General features: G+C 46.1%; 1 protein-coding gene across 8 annotated transcripts in view; it reads left to right on the forward strand.

Annotated features, from left to right (window-relative positions):
- SAMD11 (sterile alpha motif domain containing 11) overlaps window positions 1-18,762 on the forward strand; it is a 233,663-nt gene that overhangs the window by 135,337 nt on the left and 79,564 nt on the right. For 7 of the 8 annotated variants that reach the window (XM_054085465.1, XM_054085467.1, XM_054085466.1 and 4 more), the window contains 2 exons: window positions 5,672-5,850; window positions 14,928-14,978. In XM_054085465.1, coding sequence (XP_053941440.1) covers window positions 5,672-5,850; window positions 14,928-14,978 — 230 coding nt within the window. The remainder of the gene's footprint in view (window positions 1-5,671; window positions 5,851-14,927; window positions 14,979-18,762) is intronic. The other variant, XM_054085468.1, reaches the window with a different exon arrangement.

Consider the following 18,762-nt stretch of genomic DNA (forward strand, 5'->3'; position numbering starts at 1 on the left):
CCATACTTGGGTAATTGGTGACTTGAAATTGTGTGGTGGTGGTACTCTGTTTTTTTCCTGGGGAATGGAAATATTCTGGTCTGTGATTTTTAAAAACAAAGGAATACTCCACCCAGACAATTGCCTTTGAGAGGCAGTGAAAGCAATTATTGGTGTCAAAAGACCCCAGGAGGATGAAGTGGTGAGTGGCCGAGGGCTGGGCTGACGCAGGACCTGCTGGGTGGGCAGCTGCGTGTGTTTGGGGAATAGAGCGTTATTGACTCCAACTCCAGCTGTGTTTCGTTAGCTGGTATCATAACCCACAAAATTAATATTTAGCGATGTATAAAGGGAAGGGAGTCCTAATATGTGAGGGAGTTCTGCCGTGCTCTCAACTCTCATCCTTGTAAAAGCTTCGGAGAATTACAGGCATGTTTAACTTTCTAGTTATGATAATTAAAGAGAGGGTAAATGATGTTCTGTTATCCGCGCTCTAACCAAGGGTTGGGGGAAATTGTTGTGTTAGGAGGGGAAGGTGCAAGCTCTGAAGAGGTTTCCTCTAAGCTGAGTCAGTTTTCGTCCTGAGAGCAAACACCTTTGCCCTCTCTCAGGCACCGAAGAGGTTGTTGACGGTTGGATGCGGGGTAGGGAGAGCCAGCAGCGTGCTGGCTGCCCGTGCTTCACCCACAGACGTACGCGTTGAGAACAGGTCCTCAATGGGGATCCTACGTTCCCCCTGCTCTTGGGGTGTAATCTGTTCTTGCACCACCTTATGTCTGTACTCCGTGGGGCAGGAGGCTGGCAGGCAGGCATCCTGGCTTTGCTGGGCTTAGCTATAAGACATATTTTGTGCTATGTGTGCTTCATCTTTTTGCTGGGGGTGCTGCACCTGTACCGACAGCTGCTGGCTCTGCAGCTATGGAAGATGCTCCTTCTGACCCATCGGCCACCACAACCCTGCGAGGTTAAGCCAGCTGGCAAGCACACCTTCCCCCTCTTCTTTATGTGTGCGGAAATGGAATTATTTAATGGGAGGGTGGAGTCCCAGGGTGCCCGTCTCTGTGGCAGGAGGTGACTATTGGTCGGGTTGTTTTCCCAAGCATCAGCTGTCCCCGTGAATATCAACAGATTGGGAGGCAGTTTGCTTTTTAAAATATTCAAACCTTCTTACAAGGTTCGTGGTTCAACACCGGCATCGCAATAATGTGTGAGATCACTCTGTAATGATGCTGTCACACAAATACAAGCTTTATTTAATGTGAGATTATGAGGCTTGCATCAAATATCTATAAATCCTAATGTACCTCCCCATCTCTGTCGATGCCACTGCAGTGTCTGGGTGGGTTATTGGACGTAACACTGCTCTGCTAAGTGCATACTTTACTGCCTGCCACCGTGTGCCAAATGGTTGTTGATAACCTGGAGTCTGAGTAACTGTAGGTGTCTCAATCTCCTGCTCGGCTCTGTAGGTACATTCCTGTCCTGTGAGCTGTCTGTATGACTGGCAACAGACTTCAGCGAATACCAGAGTCATGGGAATGATTCCTGGGATGGAACGCATCTCAGAGTGAGCGTTTTTTATTTGCAGCTTAGCCCATCGCCCTTTTAAGTCAATGGGAAGACAATTGATTGAAGCAAGTTCTGGACCAGGCTTCTGGCTACCTGTGTGCTTCATTTAAAAGCAATGTGTATCTGCTGGTGAATGCCTCTGAACAGATTAAGAAAGCGCAATTGATTCAAAACTGAATGTAGATGAACATAAAAGGCAAAATTGATTGGCTTGGTCTATTTTAATTTTCTGGGAATGGAGAAATGTAATAAATAAATAAAATGCCCCAAACCTAATGGCAAAAATACAAAGTAAACACAACTTGAAAAAATGAATAATTTGTGCTGGAATGTAGGTGTTTACAGGGGCACTGGAACCACTGTGGCTCTGGTTCTGATGTTGTCCATGTCTGGCCCCTGCTCAGAGCGAAAGTAGTGCCCATGGTCTGTGAGCAGATGTTGCTGCAGATCCTCTTTCCATTCAGGTTCATTTGTTTGACTCTCAAGGGAAGAAGCTCTCTGTGTGTTAGGTGATACCTCTATAAGTCTGATATATATTTGTATATGTTCTCCCAAGTAACAGGTGATAGGGTGAGAGGAAATGGTCTCAAGTTATGTGGGGTAGGTTTAGAATTAGTATTAGGAAGAATCTCAGTGCTGAAAGAGTGGTGAAGTATTGGAAGAGGCTGCCCAGGGCAGCAGTGGAATCTCCATTCCTGGAGGGGTTCAAAAATCATGTAGAGGTGGTGCTTTGTGACATGGTTTAGCAGGCACGGTGGTGTTGGGCTGATGGTTGGACTGGATGGGAGGTCTTTTCCAGCTCTAACGAGTCTGTGATTCTATCGTTCTGTTACATATATAGGCATAGATATGTGTACGTATCCATATATATATATATATATATGGTTCTATATATGCAGCAGCTTTAGCTGTAAGGATACAGTTTACAGAAAGGCAAGGAATAAACATTCTGAGGAGCAGGGGGAAGGGGGAATCTGTGTTCTTGGTCTGACGGGCTGTTTCTGTAGGCTTAGTGCCTCCTTTTTGCTGCACTCTCACTTTTGTTATGGCTGATGAGTCCCTGGGCAGCCACTGAGACCTGGTAACTGCTCAAAGGTACCATAATAGCCATAAAATGATTTTTAGTATCTGATCAGTGCCGTTCTCTTTAGCCTGTGAAGTCACAGCAGAGAGTGAATTGCAATTATTTTGAAGCAGAAATTTCCACACCCTCCCTCCCCTCCTGCTTTAATTGTCACGATAAATTGCAACTTCAGTAAAAGATGTAAAGCTTCGGCATGATAAAGCTCATGCTGATATCGAGTCTGAGCTTTTCGGTGTGACAGATATGGTGCAAATACTGTCCTCCTTGCTTTTCTTTCCCTTCCCCTCACTTTTCCCTTTCTCTTCTCCTCTTCTCCCTGCTGTCCTTTTGGTGCTGTGCAAGCTAATTACTAAGATGGCTTTAGACAGCGGCCGAGCTCTGCTCACATCCTCTATGTGCTCTGGAGCAGGAGAGGGGACAGGGGTGGGAATGCACCTATATGGGAAAAGGATTTAAGGGTAGGAGATTCCCAATTTGTATTGCATGTTCCTCCAGGGAACAGACAGGGAGAAACCTCTTTGCAAAGGTCCGTATGTGTGGATCTCTACTACTCTGCAGAGGAGCCCATGGGCATGAGGGAAAGCATTTGCTGTTTGTTGTGTAGAATGCAGTTGGCCCCTCATAATGTAAGGTTTTACCTTGTGTGATTGGGTCTGCGTGAGTCCCCAGCAACGTTCACAGTGAGGATGTTGTCCTGTGTCTGAGTTTGGGTGTTGGGACTCACTACAAAGCCCGTTGCGGCTTGATCATGGAATCAAAGAATGGTTTGGGTTGGAAGGGACCTCAAAGATCACCCAGTTCCATGGACAGGGACACCTCCCACTGGATCAGGTTGCTCAAAGCCCCATCCAACCTGGTCCTGAACATCTCCGGGGATGGGGCAGCCACAACTTCCCTGGGCAACGTGGGCCAGGGCCTCACTGCCTTCACAGGAAAACATTGCTTCCTAAGATCTAAACTTGCATAAACTCTTGTTGGCCTTTCTCTCCGTCACTGCTGAAGATATACTGTTCATATCCACTGATTAGTATCTTAATCCAGGTTTTGTACTTGGGATACTTGGAGGTGTTGGAGTGTCCACCTTGTTGCTGTCCAAGGATGTGTTTATCTTCTTCCTCTCAAGAAGAAGGCGTATGTCTTTTACCCTATTTTCCCATTTTTAAGGCAGTTTGGCCCATTGCTCTTCTCTCCCCTGGATGTCTGCTGTGTGCAGACAGCTATGTTCCGGGCTTGGAAGTACATTGGAATGGGAAAGCTAACCTGCCTCCTTGGGGTGATGCCTTCCAGATGTATTTAGCTAATTATCACAGCAATTAAGGCTCCCCTTAATGACCACAACTGGAATTTATTGACAGAGGTAAACAAGAAGTTCTTGTTTTTTGTTTGTGGGAAGTTCTTAATTTGTTTAATTAAAAAAACATGGGCTCTACTATCCCTTAGCTTTACTCACTTCTGCCCTGCAGGAAGCTTGACTGGCTTTCCCGTGACATTCTCATTTTGCCAGGTTTGTTTGGAAAGTTGGACTGGATGTTTCAGAGAAACTGTTCCAGGTTCAATGTTACCCTGCGCTTATCTGACCTCTTTCACACACCTTTCTTTCTTTTCTTCCAGTCCTTGCTAAAAGCCTTTCTTTCCTACGACTGCTTCTATTGAAGGCAGTCCCTGCAGACCTGTGCAGAGAATGTGCATGAACTTGTGTTCTTCACACCCCCTTGCTGCAGCTCCCTTCCACAATCTATGACTTCATTTGCTAACATTTTAGATGCAATGTTGTTACTGTGTTTCCAGTGCACCCTTCCTCTGTAAGTGCTCATATTGTGGCTCTTGGTCATTACGGACAGAGCTAAACACACACACCCCAAGTGCTGGAAACAAGTTCTGTCACAGTGCAAGCTAAAAACCCAACACAATCCCTCTTGAGCTTAGAGCCATAGAACCATAGGATAGTTTGGGTTGGAAGGGACCTTAAAGCATCTCCTTCTAACATTGAGGATTCCAGAACTGGACGCAATACTCCAGATGAGATCTCACAAGAGAGGAATAGAGGGGCAGAATCCCCTCCCTCACCCTGCTGGCAGTGCTTCTTCTGATGAAGCCCAGGACATGGTTGGTTTCTGGGCTGTGGGCGCACATTGCTGGCTTATGTTGAGCTTCTCATCAACCAGCACCCCAAGTCCTTCTCCGCAGGGCTGCTTTCAACCATGCCAGTGCTAGGTTTGTATCCCTTTGTGGATCAGGCACAAAGGGTGCAGGGACAGCAATCTATAATACGTTGTCACTGTTTATAGAGGATAGGAGGTTGGGACCAGGGTTGTGTTTTGTTAGTTTTGGTACACAAACGCACATGCAGTGAAAAAAGCAGCTTTTGCCTTCTGGGAGTGTTCTTTATTTGTGTCTTGTCAGAAGTGAATTGTCGAGGGAATTACACTGCCAGGACCACGTAGGGAAAGTCTGCACAAGGTGAGACCTGCTAGATGCATCTGAACATGCAGATGGACAGTGAAAAGTAGCCTCAGTAATTCAAGTTGAAATTGAAGTGGACTGTTCGCTGGTGTGAGAGACAAACCTCCTGCTGGCTGGCAGTTTTCCCTTTGCAGTCGAAAGTGCTCTGGGTCATTCAGATCACATCTTCCCTGGGCTACTGGCAAAGGTTTTGTTTAACCTCTTCTGCTATGTTAATGTGCAACATTTGGTAGGAAATACTCTGGAGAGAGAGACCGGTGCCTAATGGTTCTTCCAGCTTCCTTTCTTGTTGGTGTGGGTGAGGTGCAAGCTAGGAATGAAGAGATGGGAAGAGGCTGAATATTAGAACTGGAAGGAACTAGGTATAGATATACCTCTGCTGAAAAGTCTTCTGCAAAGCAAACGTAGCCTTTGCTTACTCAACATATGAGTCTGAAGCCTGCCATGACTAAGTAGTGCCTTTGCAGGACAGCTGTTTGAGAAGAACTGCTTGGTTTTGAGTTGTCTAACCGAATTCTTATTTTCTTCTCTTTCCCTCCTACCTTTCCTGTTCCAACTTATTCCATCCTGTGCCAGAACCGGGGTCGCCTGGCAGAGAAGAGGACGATCCCCTTACCTCCAACCAGGATCCCGAAGAAAGAGCTGACCTCAATTTTCTCGCATAGTGACGACAGCGAAGAGAGTGATAAGAGCAATGGTCAACATCCTGAAGTAAAGCAGGAGGAGGATCTCCACATCAGTATCATGAAAAGAAGGTACTTTCCTTCCAGGGAGAGCTACTTTGGAAGAGCAAAGACGGAGAAAACTGGGCAGTGGATGACCAACCTCTCATTTTGCTCAGTGGAGTCACCTCTGGGACCTGGAATTAAAGTGCAAATGGCAATTTATACCTCAGAAAGAGGAGTTGAGTTGTCTTCTGTGCTTACTCACTCCTGTTTGGGATGAGTAGGGCTCAAAAGGGGCCTTGTGTTTGCACTAAAGGAGTCTGGATTTGCAGACTGTAAATGTTATTTTCACCCTCTGCCCAGCATTCTCCATCTTTGTGCCTGGTGAGGCTGAGGAGTTGCATGACCAAGAAGTCATCTGTGGACCTTTTGCTTAGCTGTCTGAAAATACACAGAGATGTGTGGATCCGAAGTCCTGCCTTTTGCTTTCAGTTGTCCCCAAATTCTGATGTAACACAAACTGGGTAATTTAGTGTTGGAAAACAGAGTTTGGGAAGGAGGTAGCAGCAGTGGTGGTTGTTACGTGTTCTTCAGTACAAGTGTCGAAGAGCATAGCTGTATCTCGCTGATCCTGAGAGTCTCTGTAGTATAAAAGTGGAAGTTAATGGAGTTGCATTAGGCAGAGTTACTCAGATACTGGGGTTACCTCAGTACCTGCGTATTTTTATCATGTCTTTCTCAGAGTACACATTCATCCTGGAACCATGCAGGGTTAAAGGAAGAGGAGAAGGGATTGTCTTGAGTTACATGCTGGTCACTGTCCCTTGGGCTCTCATGGATGGTCTCAGTGCCCATAATATATGCCCTGAATTTTAGTTCTCTCATCCCTCTGAAAAAAATACAATGTTTAGAAGACTTGTAACTACAGGAAAATAAACACCTGCAGGCACCACGCCTCAGCCTCGCCTGCAGATCATTGCAACTCACCTTGATTGTCATCTTCTGATGCGTAAAATCACTCAGATCCTAAGACAAGCCCTATAAAAACAGAGGAGTAGAAACTGGAAGCATGTAATTGCTTTTCTTACGTTTTATGTGTTTCTTGCTCCTGAGCAGATAAGCTATTTTCCTCCCTTGCTTTCCAACAGATGTTGGCACATTCAGCATCAAAGAGCTTTGAAAGTAGGAAAACAAAACAGAAACCAGCTCTTCCTATAAAACCCGCCTGTAATTAAAGCTGGGTTTATCATTGCAGCTGTCTGACAGCCCCATTCAGGGGTTATCTATCGGAAAAAAAGGTGTTTGAGGAATGCATCTGCGTTGTGCATGCGCACAGGAGGCACTGAGGAGAGGGAACCCTCCTAATCAGTTTGGGGAAACTGCCTTTCTCTTCCTGTCCCCTTTAATTATGCTTTTAATTCTGCAAAATTATAGTGCTAGATTGTCTCATTAGGAGGGAGAGCAACATGATAACTGTATAGTTGATATGCTGGGCCCCCCAAATATAAAGTGCTCTTATCTTAAATCTTTAATTACTGTAATTGCTTTGCCTTGTTTATTAGGAAATGAAGAAAAAAAAGTAGTTAATAGTGATTAGGCAGTGGTCCCCCAGCTTCCCGTTTTGGTGTTCTGCAGTACTTTTTTATCAGTTTGGCTGAAGGTCTCTTGTTTAAGCTTTGTCTCAATTTCTTAGAGGAGTGCATGATTCTTACCAGGTAGGTTAGACTCTCACTCATTTGTGCAGTTGTTCTCCTTTTCCTGGGAGCTCTCACACTGTGCTGGGGGATGCTGGAATAGCTGGGGCACACAGAGCCCAGGCAGCACCCTTGGTAGGTGCAGTGATAACAGGAAAAAGGGCATATAATTCAGTGCTGGATGCCCATGGAGGGAACATCCGCTGCTCAGATCTCTCAGCATTTCCAAGCATTTTGTCTCTTGCAAATGGATCTCCCAACCCTCACGTCCCAAAGAGGGGAGGACTGTCCATCCTATGGAATCATAGAATCATAGAACAGTTTGGCTTGGAAGAGACCAAGAAGGTCATCCAGTCCAACTCCCCTGCAGTGAGCAGAGACATCTTCAACTCGATGAGGTTGCTCAGAGCCCCATCCAACCTGACCTGCAATGTTTCTAGGGATGTGGCATCTACCTCCTCTCAGGGCAACCTCTACCAGTGCCTCACCAGACTCAGCATAAAAAGTTTCTTCCTAATATCTAGTCCAAACCTCTCGTCTTTTAGTTTAAAACCATTACCCCCCCTATCCTATTGCTACAGCCACTACTAAAAACATTTCCCCCTTCTTTCTTATAAGCCCTGTCTTAGTACGAAAGGCTGCAATAAGGTCTCCCCGGAGCCTTCTCTTCTCCAACGTGAACAACCCCAGCTCTCTGTCTCTCTTCCCAAGGGAATTGTTCCAGGCAATGCATGGAAGGTGACCTGACCCCACTCCTGCATGGTGCTCCTGGAGGGAGCTGGTGCTGGCTCTGTTCCCAGTGTTGTTAGCAGCCCCAGACTGGGGTGGAAGGTGTGATGGGGCCGCCTGCAGAGACAGCAGCAGCATCATAAAGGCGAGACAGCTCGCAGACACGACAGCTGGGGCCTGGCAGAGACAGTGCCCCATCTGCTTTCTGGGTTTAATTCACCTGTTGTATCCTCCCTGGTTGGTGATGGATTGGGCTGAGGTTTTATTGTCTCCCACTGAGAGGAAGAAATAGGTTAAACTGTGATAGGAAAACAAGGTCAGGGCCTGAGCAAACCTGTGTTTTCCTTTACCCCAGAATGGCCCTCCTTCACACCTGCATTATAAACACTGGCATTATTGCTTTCAACATCGTTGCTTTTTCTTTTTTTTCTCTTCTGTTCCCCATTTCTTTTATGTTATAATCGTAGAATCAGTGAGGTTGGAAAAGACGTCTCAGCTCATCCAGTCTAACCGTCAGCCCGTGCCTGCTAAACCATGTCACAGAGTGCCACGCCTACACGCTTTAACCCTTGTTGACTGTTCCCTTCCATTGCTGGCACAAGGGAATGCTTACTGCTCCTTTGAGGTCTGGACATTGGTGAAGAAAAGACTCTAGAGATTAGAATAGGAGTGGGAAGCTTAGTTTTGTGGCAGGTCCTTCACCCTGGCCTTTGACAGTGATTTCCTCTGTGATCTTAGGCGCTTACCCATGGAGGTGGCCTGCAGAGGAGGTCTAAGGCAGGGCAGACCTGTCTCATGATGTTCTTGCCATCCTAGAAAGGAGCCACTGAAGTTACTGCATTTCAGTGCACGCAGACTTATTTCACAAGCAGGTCCTTTGCAAAACTGTGTCACTTTGCTGTCTTGCACGCACGTAATTAAGGAAACCGGCCCTTGCACTGCAGTAAGCCTGGCTCATCTGCTTTGAAGTCCAGGTGACCCAAGCTTAAAGGTGAATGTTTTTGTCTTGCAGTGAGACCCCTTGAGTCTTCTTTAGCCTGCTTTGCAGGGTGTGCTAAGTAGCCTTTGTGCTCTGCCTCCTGTCTGGAAGACAGAGGGCTTAAAATCTTGTCTCATATAACCAGAGGCATCTGCTGAGCTTGATACCGTAGCTTGATACCCAGACTGTAAGCACTCAGCTCTGGAGATTATTGCGACAGCAGTGCAGAAGAAAATCCTTTTTCTTTTGATCAGATTTCGTGTTCCTGAAGATCTTACTCTTTTACATCATTACCTGCGTGCAACAGTTGCATGTCCTTAATGCTGTCTCCAAACAGACGAAGGCCAGCATAGCCAGAGAGTAAGGTTCAGCCTCACATACTCTTGGAGTCCAGCCCAGCGTTGTCTTGTGGGGACATGAATTTAATTCCTATCTTAAAGACTGTCCATTTTCATGAGCATGGGAAAGAGGAGAAATGTTGTTGATAGAGCCTGAAATTCAACATGGTTGGTTAGGAACTGTTCACACATGGCTTTGTCCAAATTCACACCAAAATGTGGTGGTGTGGTTGATAATAAGAGGTGGTAATACTCCAGCACCTCTAAAATGATGGAAGATTTGAACCTAACCTGTCTTTGAAGGAACCCATATGGATATCAGTAAACACATACACTGAACTGAGTAAGGAACGGGCAGGAGAGGAGCAAAGGGACGTGTAATGTGAAAATGCCTTTGAAATTCTTTTATTAAAAAAAGGAGGATTGGGAGCAAAAGTCAGAGCAGATTGTACAGTGAGAGCACCCAGCAGGCTGGGTTCCTTGCCAGATACCGCTCTGAAATAAAAGCCATTCTGAGGAGAAATAACAAAAGTTCTCCTGTAACAAGGTGTCTGTGCACTGAGAAGCAGATTTCTAGAGAAGGTCATGCTGCTTTCAAGTCCTTCCTCGTTTTTTTTATGTCCCTACCCCCCTACACCCCCAGTCTTCTCCGGCTGGGTCAACAGTGTGACCCCAGTGTCCAGCATCTCCTATGGGATTGGTGTCATTTCAAACCAGAGGAGACCATTTGAGAGGAAGGTACTCCTCAAGGAATGGTGGAACACTGTCTCCTTGCTCCTGTTGACATGTGAGCATGGACAGAGTCCAGACAGGGCAAGTTTTTCTCCCCGTCCCCAGCATCCCTCGCCTCGCAGATGAGCTTTACAGCATTCTTCTCGCTCAGCGCCCATTTTCTAATAGCAAAATTACTGACCTCCACTAAGCCTTAATGGCTGGTGGCTGTCAGCCTTTCCACTGCCTGCCTTTCTAAGTGAAAAGCTATTTCTTAGATCCCATAAGACTGCTGCTCTTTGACTTCCTAATTGATTGAAGATCAAACCCAAGCACCCCTCCATTATATTTGTCACATGCACCTGCTTGTAATTCAGAACCACAAGGTCCCCGTGCCTCCTCATCTGCTGTGCAACGTACACAGTGCTGCCTTTGCCTTCCTTCTCTTGCTTGGCCTCTTCCTGCAACACTCCTGAACAGTCCACCCTGGTGCTGTCCTGGGATGAGAGCTGTGGGACATCTCTGCTCCTGATGAACCTTTGTTTCATGACAGGTGATGCCACACAGCCCTGCTCTTTCCCTCCTGCCCTGGGATGAAAGCTGTGGGACATCCCCATTCTTGGTGGAGCTCAGTTTCATGGCAGATTATGCCACACAACCCTTTATTTTCAGTTGCTGCCCTGGGATGGGAGATGTGGGACATCCTTGCTCCTGGTAGAGCTCGGTTTTATGGCAGAAGATGTCACACAACCCTGCTTTTCACCTGCTGCCCAAGCCAGAGCATGCCTGCAGTCTGGGCTAAGCTGACAAGGCTCTTGCAGAAGTGCATGACTGAAGGGAGACCAGACACATGACAGAGCAGGGTTCTGACTGTGAATATGGCTCTTAGACTAGATTCGACAGCCCTTTTTCTCATTGCTATGAAGAGATGGAGGGAGGCAGGGCCCCATTTGTGGCTGGAGACATATTTTGCTGCCCTATGACACTTGTCTTTCACAGCTTCCACTGGTTGTTTTCTGTCAATCCTTTCTTCCTTTTTCTGCAACCCTTTATTTTCTCTTCTCCTTTCCCTCCCTCCCTCCCTCCCTCCCTTTCTCTGAACCATGCACCACTTAATAATATTCCTGTATTCAATAAATATATTAAAGATCCCTCTGGGAAGCAATGGCTGGACTTGGTCCAGAGTGCCAGGAAGCATGTCATTGACATAATGAGGACATATATTTAAGGGGGGAGAGAGAGAACAGTCACTTATTTCTCAGGGATGATGCAGGGTGCAATATCATAAACAGCAAGAAATCCCTTCTTGCCTAGGAAGGAGATAGGAAACCAGAAAGAAAGGTGAGGTGTGAGAATGAAAGCAAATGAAATCTTGACCCTCAAGTGCTCTTGGCTGCTCCCTGTATCTCCTTCTGTCTGACCCGTTCATTCCTTTTTGGTTCACATACACATATAAGTGATTTCATTTTTTTGCACAAACCATACACTGCCATTCTGCTCCCTTCTTGCTGCAGCACCTGATGCAGCAGGTTGGTTGTTTCCCCAGCCCACGTACTCCTCAGCCTCCCTCCCTGCTTACGGAGATCCTGTCTCCTCCTGTTGTGGGGCCAATCTGGTCATTTATTGAACACTTTCTAGCTGATTGTGGTGTCCAAGAGAGGAGGGGGAGAGATGGTAGAAGCTGGAACACCCTTGCTTGCTTGGCTGTGGATTTTATTTCCCCCCTCCTTTTCTGTTATGAGTTTGTACGGGACCGGCTCCTGCTCCCCACTCTGTACAACCCAAGGACGGGCTTCTGGAGCTGATAGTTTGCAAGTTATTAGTGGGTTGATTTCAATGGGGTGAATAACCTGTTAAAGCAGGGCGTACATTAGCCTCAGATATGTAATAACGGCAGAGATGTGGAATGACTGCTTGGTTCTGCTCCCTGTCCCTCCTCCCTCCCTGCAAAAAAGATAATTAGAATTTAATTTCATTCTCACCTATTCATTTGTCTAAATATGGGTGTTTAATTATCCATCTCGGCAGATAGATGTTTCTGCCTCTCTGTAGATCTGAGCTATTCCTTTGGTACGAGGTTTTCCCTCCCCCTACTTACAACTCTAATGCCATGTTCTTATACTTTGAAGTTTAGCTGTGCTAAGTCTCGTGAGTCATGCCTTCACGTGATGGTCAGGATCACTGTCTGCAGTCTGTCTGTGTCAGTAGCAGCAACAGATCGTGAGAAGTTAGATTTTGTGGAAGACTGAGAATTTACCTTAGAGACTGAACCCAATCTAGAGAGCCCGGAATCCAGGGAAGCTTCTGCTCCGATCATAGAGTCATAGAGTGGTTTGGATTGGAAAGGACCTCAAAGCCCGTCCAGTCGCATCACCTCTGCCATGAGCAGCATACACAGGGCTCTAACAGGAGCATGTCCGTGGTCCAGAGTGGACTGTGGTCCCCTGTTAGGTTCTTAGCACTGCTTGGAGGAAACGCACATTGCCTTCAGAAGCCCATGGGGCAGGGTACCCTAACCACAGGCTTTCTGGACTGTAAATTTTTCACTGGGAAAGGGAGCACGGAGTTTTAATCAGACAAGCATTGTGTTTAATGTATGTATAGCTTGGGGCCAAGGCCTTTCAGCATTTTTGAGGGCACTAGAGGATGTTTTATGGACAGAGAAAAAGGAGAATCACGAGGTTCCTTTTCAGACTTGAGTTTCCAGCTGGTCCCACAAAATTCCTTGCTGCGCAGTGTTTGGAGCTCCTCCCCACTTCCACTGGGGATTTGCACTGAGCAAGGTGCTGAGCTGGAATTAAAAGGGCTTTATGAAGGTTTTGTGTATGTAGGAAATGTTGTAATCCAAAATTAGGCTTAACCACCCTCCACCAATTTCTCTCTCTTGAGAGCAGGCCAGACCCTTCCCGGCCTGTGACGGCCATCAGGGCTTTTGGCTGGCTTGAACTTGCTTGGAACTTTGGGTTCAGATCAGCTTCCCTGGGGAGTCCAAACACGTCTCAGAATTTGCCCAAACTTGAATTCATGGAAATTTTATTCAGTGCTCCAGTTTGGCCTATCGTTGCCAGAAAGTTTTCTGATGTTGTCTAAATTTTAAGTTTGAAGAACGACTGTTATTGCTATAAGCTCGGTAGCTGGGAAGCACCTGTGCCTTTTGTATCTACAAAGAAAACGTTGGGAAGATTGAAAGCTAAGGTAGATTTTTTTAAACTATTACATAGGAGGAAGAAGAAGACGGAAAATTAGGTACATGTAGAACTCCTAAGTAGAGTTCTGAGCTCAGCTTTGTTGGGGAGGAGTTAATATCTACTACTGAAAGAACTACTTGCCCCTAAAAGAACTACTCCGAGAGCAGCCAGGCTCCCTTTCTGAGCCTGTCTTGCATGAAGAGTGCAAAAGGTATGCTGTCACATTAGTAAAACTTGCAGCAGCAGCACGTCTTGGAGGTGAAATGATTTCCGTGCTAAGAGCTGTTTTCGGTTGATTTCTGAACTAGGCTGAAGCAGGGGCACCCGTTCAGGAAAGCGCTTAAGCAGACACTCAAACCCGAGTTAAGTCCTATTGACTTCACTGGTCATGCTCAAGTGTTTTCTGGCCCAATTCAGACCACATTTGATTCAGAAGAAAGGCTCTCTTTTACTTCAGCAGGTTTTAGATGAGGTTTTTTCTGCAGTTAGTTGGTCTTCAGATACACACACGCTTTTTCTAGTTGAATACAGAGGCAGGAAAGCAATAGGGATGCCCAAAATCCACAAAAGTGCCTTTGGCTTCTGCTACTTGTGATATTTGCAGCCCCTTCTGTTTAACGCTTTTGGGAAGCCACATCTGCAGGAGCTGATTTACACGCTCAGCTAGGAACCAGCATGTTCCCTGGCAGATGCTGAGAGAAGTGGGACTGGGTTTGTGCAAGGATACGGCCTTGCTTGCCAGTTTGGTCTCAAATGGCTGAGCTTCTCATCAATCACGTTGACACATAGAAACAGTGGTGGTCACAGCCCTCCTCTGGGTGGTGGGGGAGATCAGCTCTGGAACACCAGACCACAGAAGGTCAAGCTCTGCCTTAGCCCTCTGGGTTGGTGTAGATGCTGTCTAGAAGCAAGGGGAGGGGGGGAAATAACAGAAAACCATCCCACTTGGCTGCTCTGTCTTAATTTAGGATATTGTTCATCTCGAATCTGCTATTCCTGCTTGTCAGCAGGCAGAGTGACAGAATATATGAAATTAATTTCCGAGGTGGGAAATTGCTAATAATTTATTTACAGCTGGAGTGAGTGTGGAGGAGGGAATGCAGCACAGATGCATTTGGGTTTTCAAATGCCAATGCTTAGCTCCTTCTGCTTCCTCTGAACACGTCCCCCTGGTTGAGACAGCATCCTGCAGTCCCTACAACCTATTAGGGAAACCACAGGCAGCAGAGAGAAGTTCTCTCACCTGCAGATAATTTTTTGCAGCACTGTGACCCGTGCAGTGGGCACTCCAGACTGCCACGTGTGTGCGGTGTGACTCATCCCACCACCCTCAGAAGGGCAGGGGTTGTGGGTGAGAGCCAGGAAAAGGGAGTTTGAGAGGGCCAAGGGTGGGTTGTCATGATGGAGTAGATCTTTTAGGAGTTTGAGAGGGCCATGGGTGGGTCATCATGGTGGAGCAGATCTTTTAAGTGGCAAGAGATGCAGTGTTCAGCGTGTGTCACTGACCTCTCTGTTTGTTTGTTAACAGGATACACACCCACTGGGATTTAAACATCTCCTTCCGAGAGACCTCTTGCAGGTACCAATTTGGGGCACCCTCTTTGTATGGTAGGCTAAGAGTTTATGATATGTTACTGGCATATGGATGCTGTTAGATGTAAATGAACATTTCTAACTGTCAGTGCTGCGGGTATTTTTCTTCCTCCCTTGTTCCTCTTTCTCCCCTTTCTCCCACATACCCTTTCCTTTTTTTATATATTGGGAAAAGTTGCCTGCGGGGGGAAACAGTATTTTTTTTTGTTGGAGTAGGGAACTGAACAGGCTTGTAAACAAAGCCCGTTATTGGGTTTGATACATTTATTCTGGTCCCTTTTTGGCAGAATGCAAGGTTGGGGTGGCACAGCTCTGTTTCCTGATGTGAGAGTCTGTGTTACATTTGCAAAGGTGATTCTTTGCTCGTTGAAAACCAAACTGACTGATGCTTCTGCATTGCTCAGGTGTTGCTGTGTTGTGCTCAGCCAACTTTAAGCAGTGCTGCCTTACAAGGTGAGCCTGTGTCTGTTAATGGCAAGAATCACTGGCTGGCAGAAGCTTTAAATGATTTGATACCACTGAGACAGCCTGGTCCTGCAAAAACTTATGCATGTAGGCATCTGACTGCACTGTTGAAGTATTGGAGCCAACAGGGGTCTGTGTTTTGCAACATGAAGTATAAATGGAGTGAACCACAGCTGCAAAAGTGCAGTACAGGAGTCGTTACATCAGCTTGGAGAAAAGTTGACATTAAAATAATGACTAGTGTTTTACAAAGCATGAATAAAAGGAATGATAATTGAAGTCTGAATTTTGAGAAGAGAAGGTTTGCCAAATCAGTCCTGTATATGGGTTTTAAAGTCTGCTTTCCTGCAGTGCCAGAGACCCTAAAAAGGTGGAAATTGATAAATTGAAGATAACCTGTTAGAAACATGAATATTCCTTTGTGACCTCAGGGCCAGCTGATATCCTGAGCACAGTGCATTTCCTTTCTGTTGCTAGTAGTCATAAACTTCTCTGATCCTTTAAAAACAGCGCTGAAGAACTTTGCTTCTGCACTGGAAAAAGACAACTGGATATTAAAAGCTCCTCTTTTATATTCAGTTGCCACATCTGAGTGAAATGGTTGAACCTGGCACATACTGCTTGTTTTCTAAACCAGGAAAAAGTAATTGTGCAGCTGTAAAACTTCTTGGGGAAGGTGGACCAGAAGGGGGTGGAGAATGCGCAGCGCATACCTTAATCTGCTTCTGTACCTGCTCCATCTGTGCGTGGATGCTGTAGAAATCAGTATCTGGTCCATTGGATCTGCTTACAAATAGCAGTGCACTACTAATGTTTTGTTTTGCTAAAAGTAGTTTCTGATGCTGTAGGTAAACGTTCTGTTCAGTTCGAGAGTTAAAACCAGTAGGAAAACACTACTGCTCCTACAATTGCTGCTGCTCTTACTGTTCCTCGTGGAGGTACCCACTGCGTGCTGGACACTGCACAAATGTTTAAGTAATGGTTCATGCTTTGTAGAGATCAGATTGTCTGGACAGGGGAGTGCAGATAATTCTATCTGATGACTTTTGTGACAAGACTTAATATGTAGAAGCCTCAGTGCAGCAGAGGCAGTGTTTCCTCAAGAGAACATTATTTAAGGACTTTAGAGAGTCCTACCTACCAGTGCTGCGGCTGATGGGGACATTTCTTTGCTGGATCTGCAAGCCTCAGAGTGTTTTGCAAATGTCAGTGTGAGACACAGGAGCAAAGTATTAGAACTTGCTTCCATCTCCATCACAGGCCTTTCAAATGCATTGCTAACTAGTTCTGCCTCTGTTCTGTGTGCTCTCTCCAAAAACTACGTGGCGCAAGAGTGAAAGCTGACAACAGAGGAGTGAGGGGCAAACAATCTGTCATTTTAATCCCTTCATACATCCCCACTTGCGCCTTTCCTGAACATGAGGACAGTTTGGGCTGTTCTGTTGTCAGTGTTGGTGTGTGAAGGTTGTAGCCTAAACTGTGCACCTGGAGAGCCGAGTCCCACTGTATTTAGTGACATTCCAGTACCTGAAAGGGGCTACAAGGAAGCTGGAGAGGGGCTATTTACAGAGACTTGTAGTGATAGGATGAGGGGCAATGGGTATAAACTGGGGAGGGGCAGATTTAGACTGGACATGAGGAACTTTCTCACTATGAGAGTGGTGAGGTGCTGGAACAGGTTGCCCAGGGAAGTTGTGGCTGCCCCGTCCCTGGAGGTGTTCGAGGCCAGGTTGGATGGGCCTCGGGCAGCCTGATCCGGTGGGAGGTGCCCATGGCAGGGGGGTTGGAACTGGATGGGCTTTTAAGATCCCTTCCAACCCAAACTACTCTATGATTTTCTGATTTGATTGAGTGCTGGAGTATAAATTGAGTCTTGGCATCCCCATGGGGCTCAGTGGGGGGTGAAGGGTGGCAAATCCGTACCCCATTAGGGAATGAGTGAGGGCAGAGATGTTCGTTGGTATTTAAATACACACAGGCTTTGGCCCTCAGGTGTAAAACCCCATAATTCCTAAAACTTACAATGTTAAGACTACAGCCCCCTACCCTGATCAGTAAGCACCCGGAAGCCAGTCTGGAAGGCACATCTCACCCAGTGCTCCTGTGAAAACGGCTGAGGCTTTCGTGTGGCAGCCTTTAGAATAAAATCCCTGGTTTACTGCTATAGGCTCTTTGGACTCTAAAACAGAAAAGAATGGGTTCCTTCCAGGCAGACCCTTTAATGATAAATTTCAGCCTAGAGCAAAGTTTTATGGCTGAATTATAAACTCTGAAAAGGCAGAGGTTTGTAATGGAAGTGCTGACATAAGCTTTAATTAACAGGCAGGTGAGCAGCGATCCTGCAGTTTTAATACGTGTGCAGCTGAGGGTGCAAACATCTTTGGAGATAAGAATCCTTAAAGAAAAGTTCTGAGCTTGCAATGCATGGAATACAATAATGGTCTGATTTGTATGTCAACAAGTTTTTTTTTTTAGGCTTCCTCAGCTGAACTCTGTGTTCCTTTTAGTTTAGCTCTCTCCCAGCAAAAACGCTGGTAGTTCCTCCTGGGATCAGAACCTTGGCTTCTGCACGTTAAATGGTTAATCCAACTATCAAAAACCGTGCCCATCCAGCTAGTTCAGAAGGAGACAGCAGGTTATGCCCTGTAGCAAAGAAATGTGTTTATGTCAGAACAGAAAAAGGTTTAAATGTATTTAAGTGACCTAAAGTACGACATCGTTCTGTAAAACATCTGGTGTAGCTAAAATACATCCTGGGATGGCACAAAGGTCTGGCTGACCTTTGTTCTCAGTGACCTGCATCCTTTGACACGTGAGAGTTACCCAGGTCATGCCAAACCCATGCCATTATGATGCACCACACCTGCAGGAACGCACACCGGGACCAAGCTGCATTAAATCAAGGTCTGAGAGCTGCCATCTGAATTTCCCTGCCTCTTTGGCAGAAATTTCTCTTTGATCTGCCTTTCCAAGTTGTCAGAGGATACCTGTATTCGTTGGATTCAGCCACCTTAGAATTACTGTCTGTGTGTCGCTGGGTAAAAAGACATTTAATTGGGTACAAATCATTCTATATGCAAAGAACCAAAAGCTGGAGCCAGGGGAGTTGTCCTGCAAGAGGAGATTAGGATCTCTCTTTGTCTTGCCAGGTGCTTTGCTTCCTTCCCTTTGAAGCTTTGAAGGTAATACAGGTTTGAGTTTTTGTTTACAGCTAGATTGCCTTTCAAATTGCCTTTTTAAGGTAAAATTCCCTCCTATGGACATAGTGTTCCTGGAATAATTTGCTGAAATGTGTTAAAGTTGCT

The sequence above is a fragment of the Cuculus canorus genome, chromosome 21 (genome assembly GCF_017976375.1).
Source record: "Cuculus canorus isolate bCucCan1 chromosome 21, bCucCan1.pri, whole genome shotgun sequence".
NCBI classification, from domain to species: Eukaryota; Metazoa; Chordata; class Aves; order Cuculiformes; family Cuculidae; genus Cuculus; species Cuculus canorus.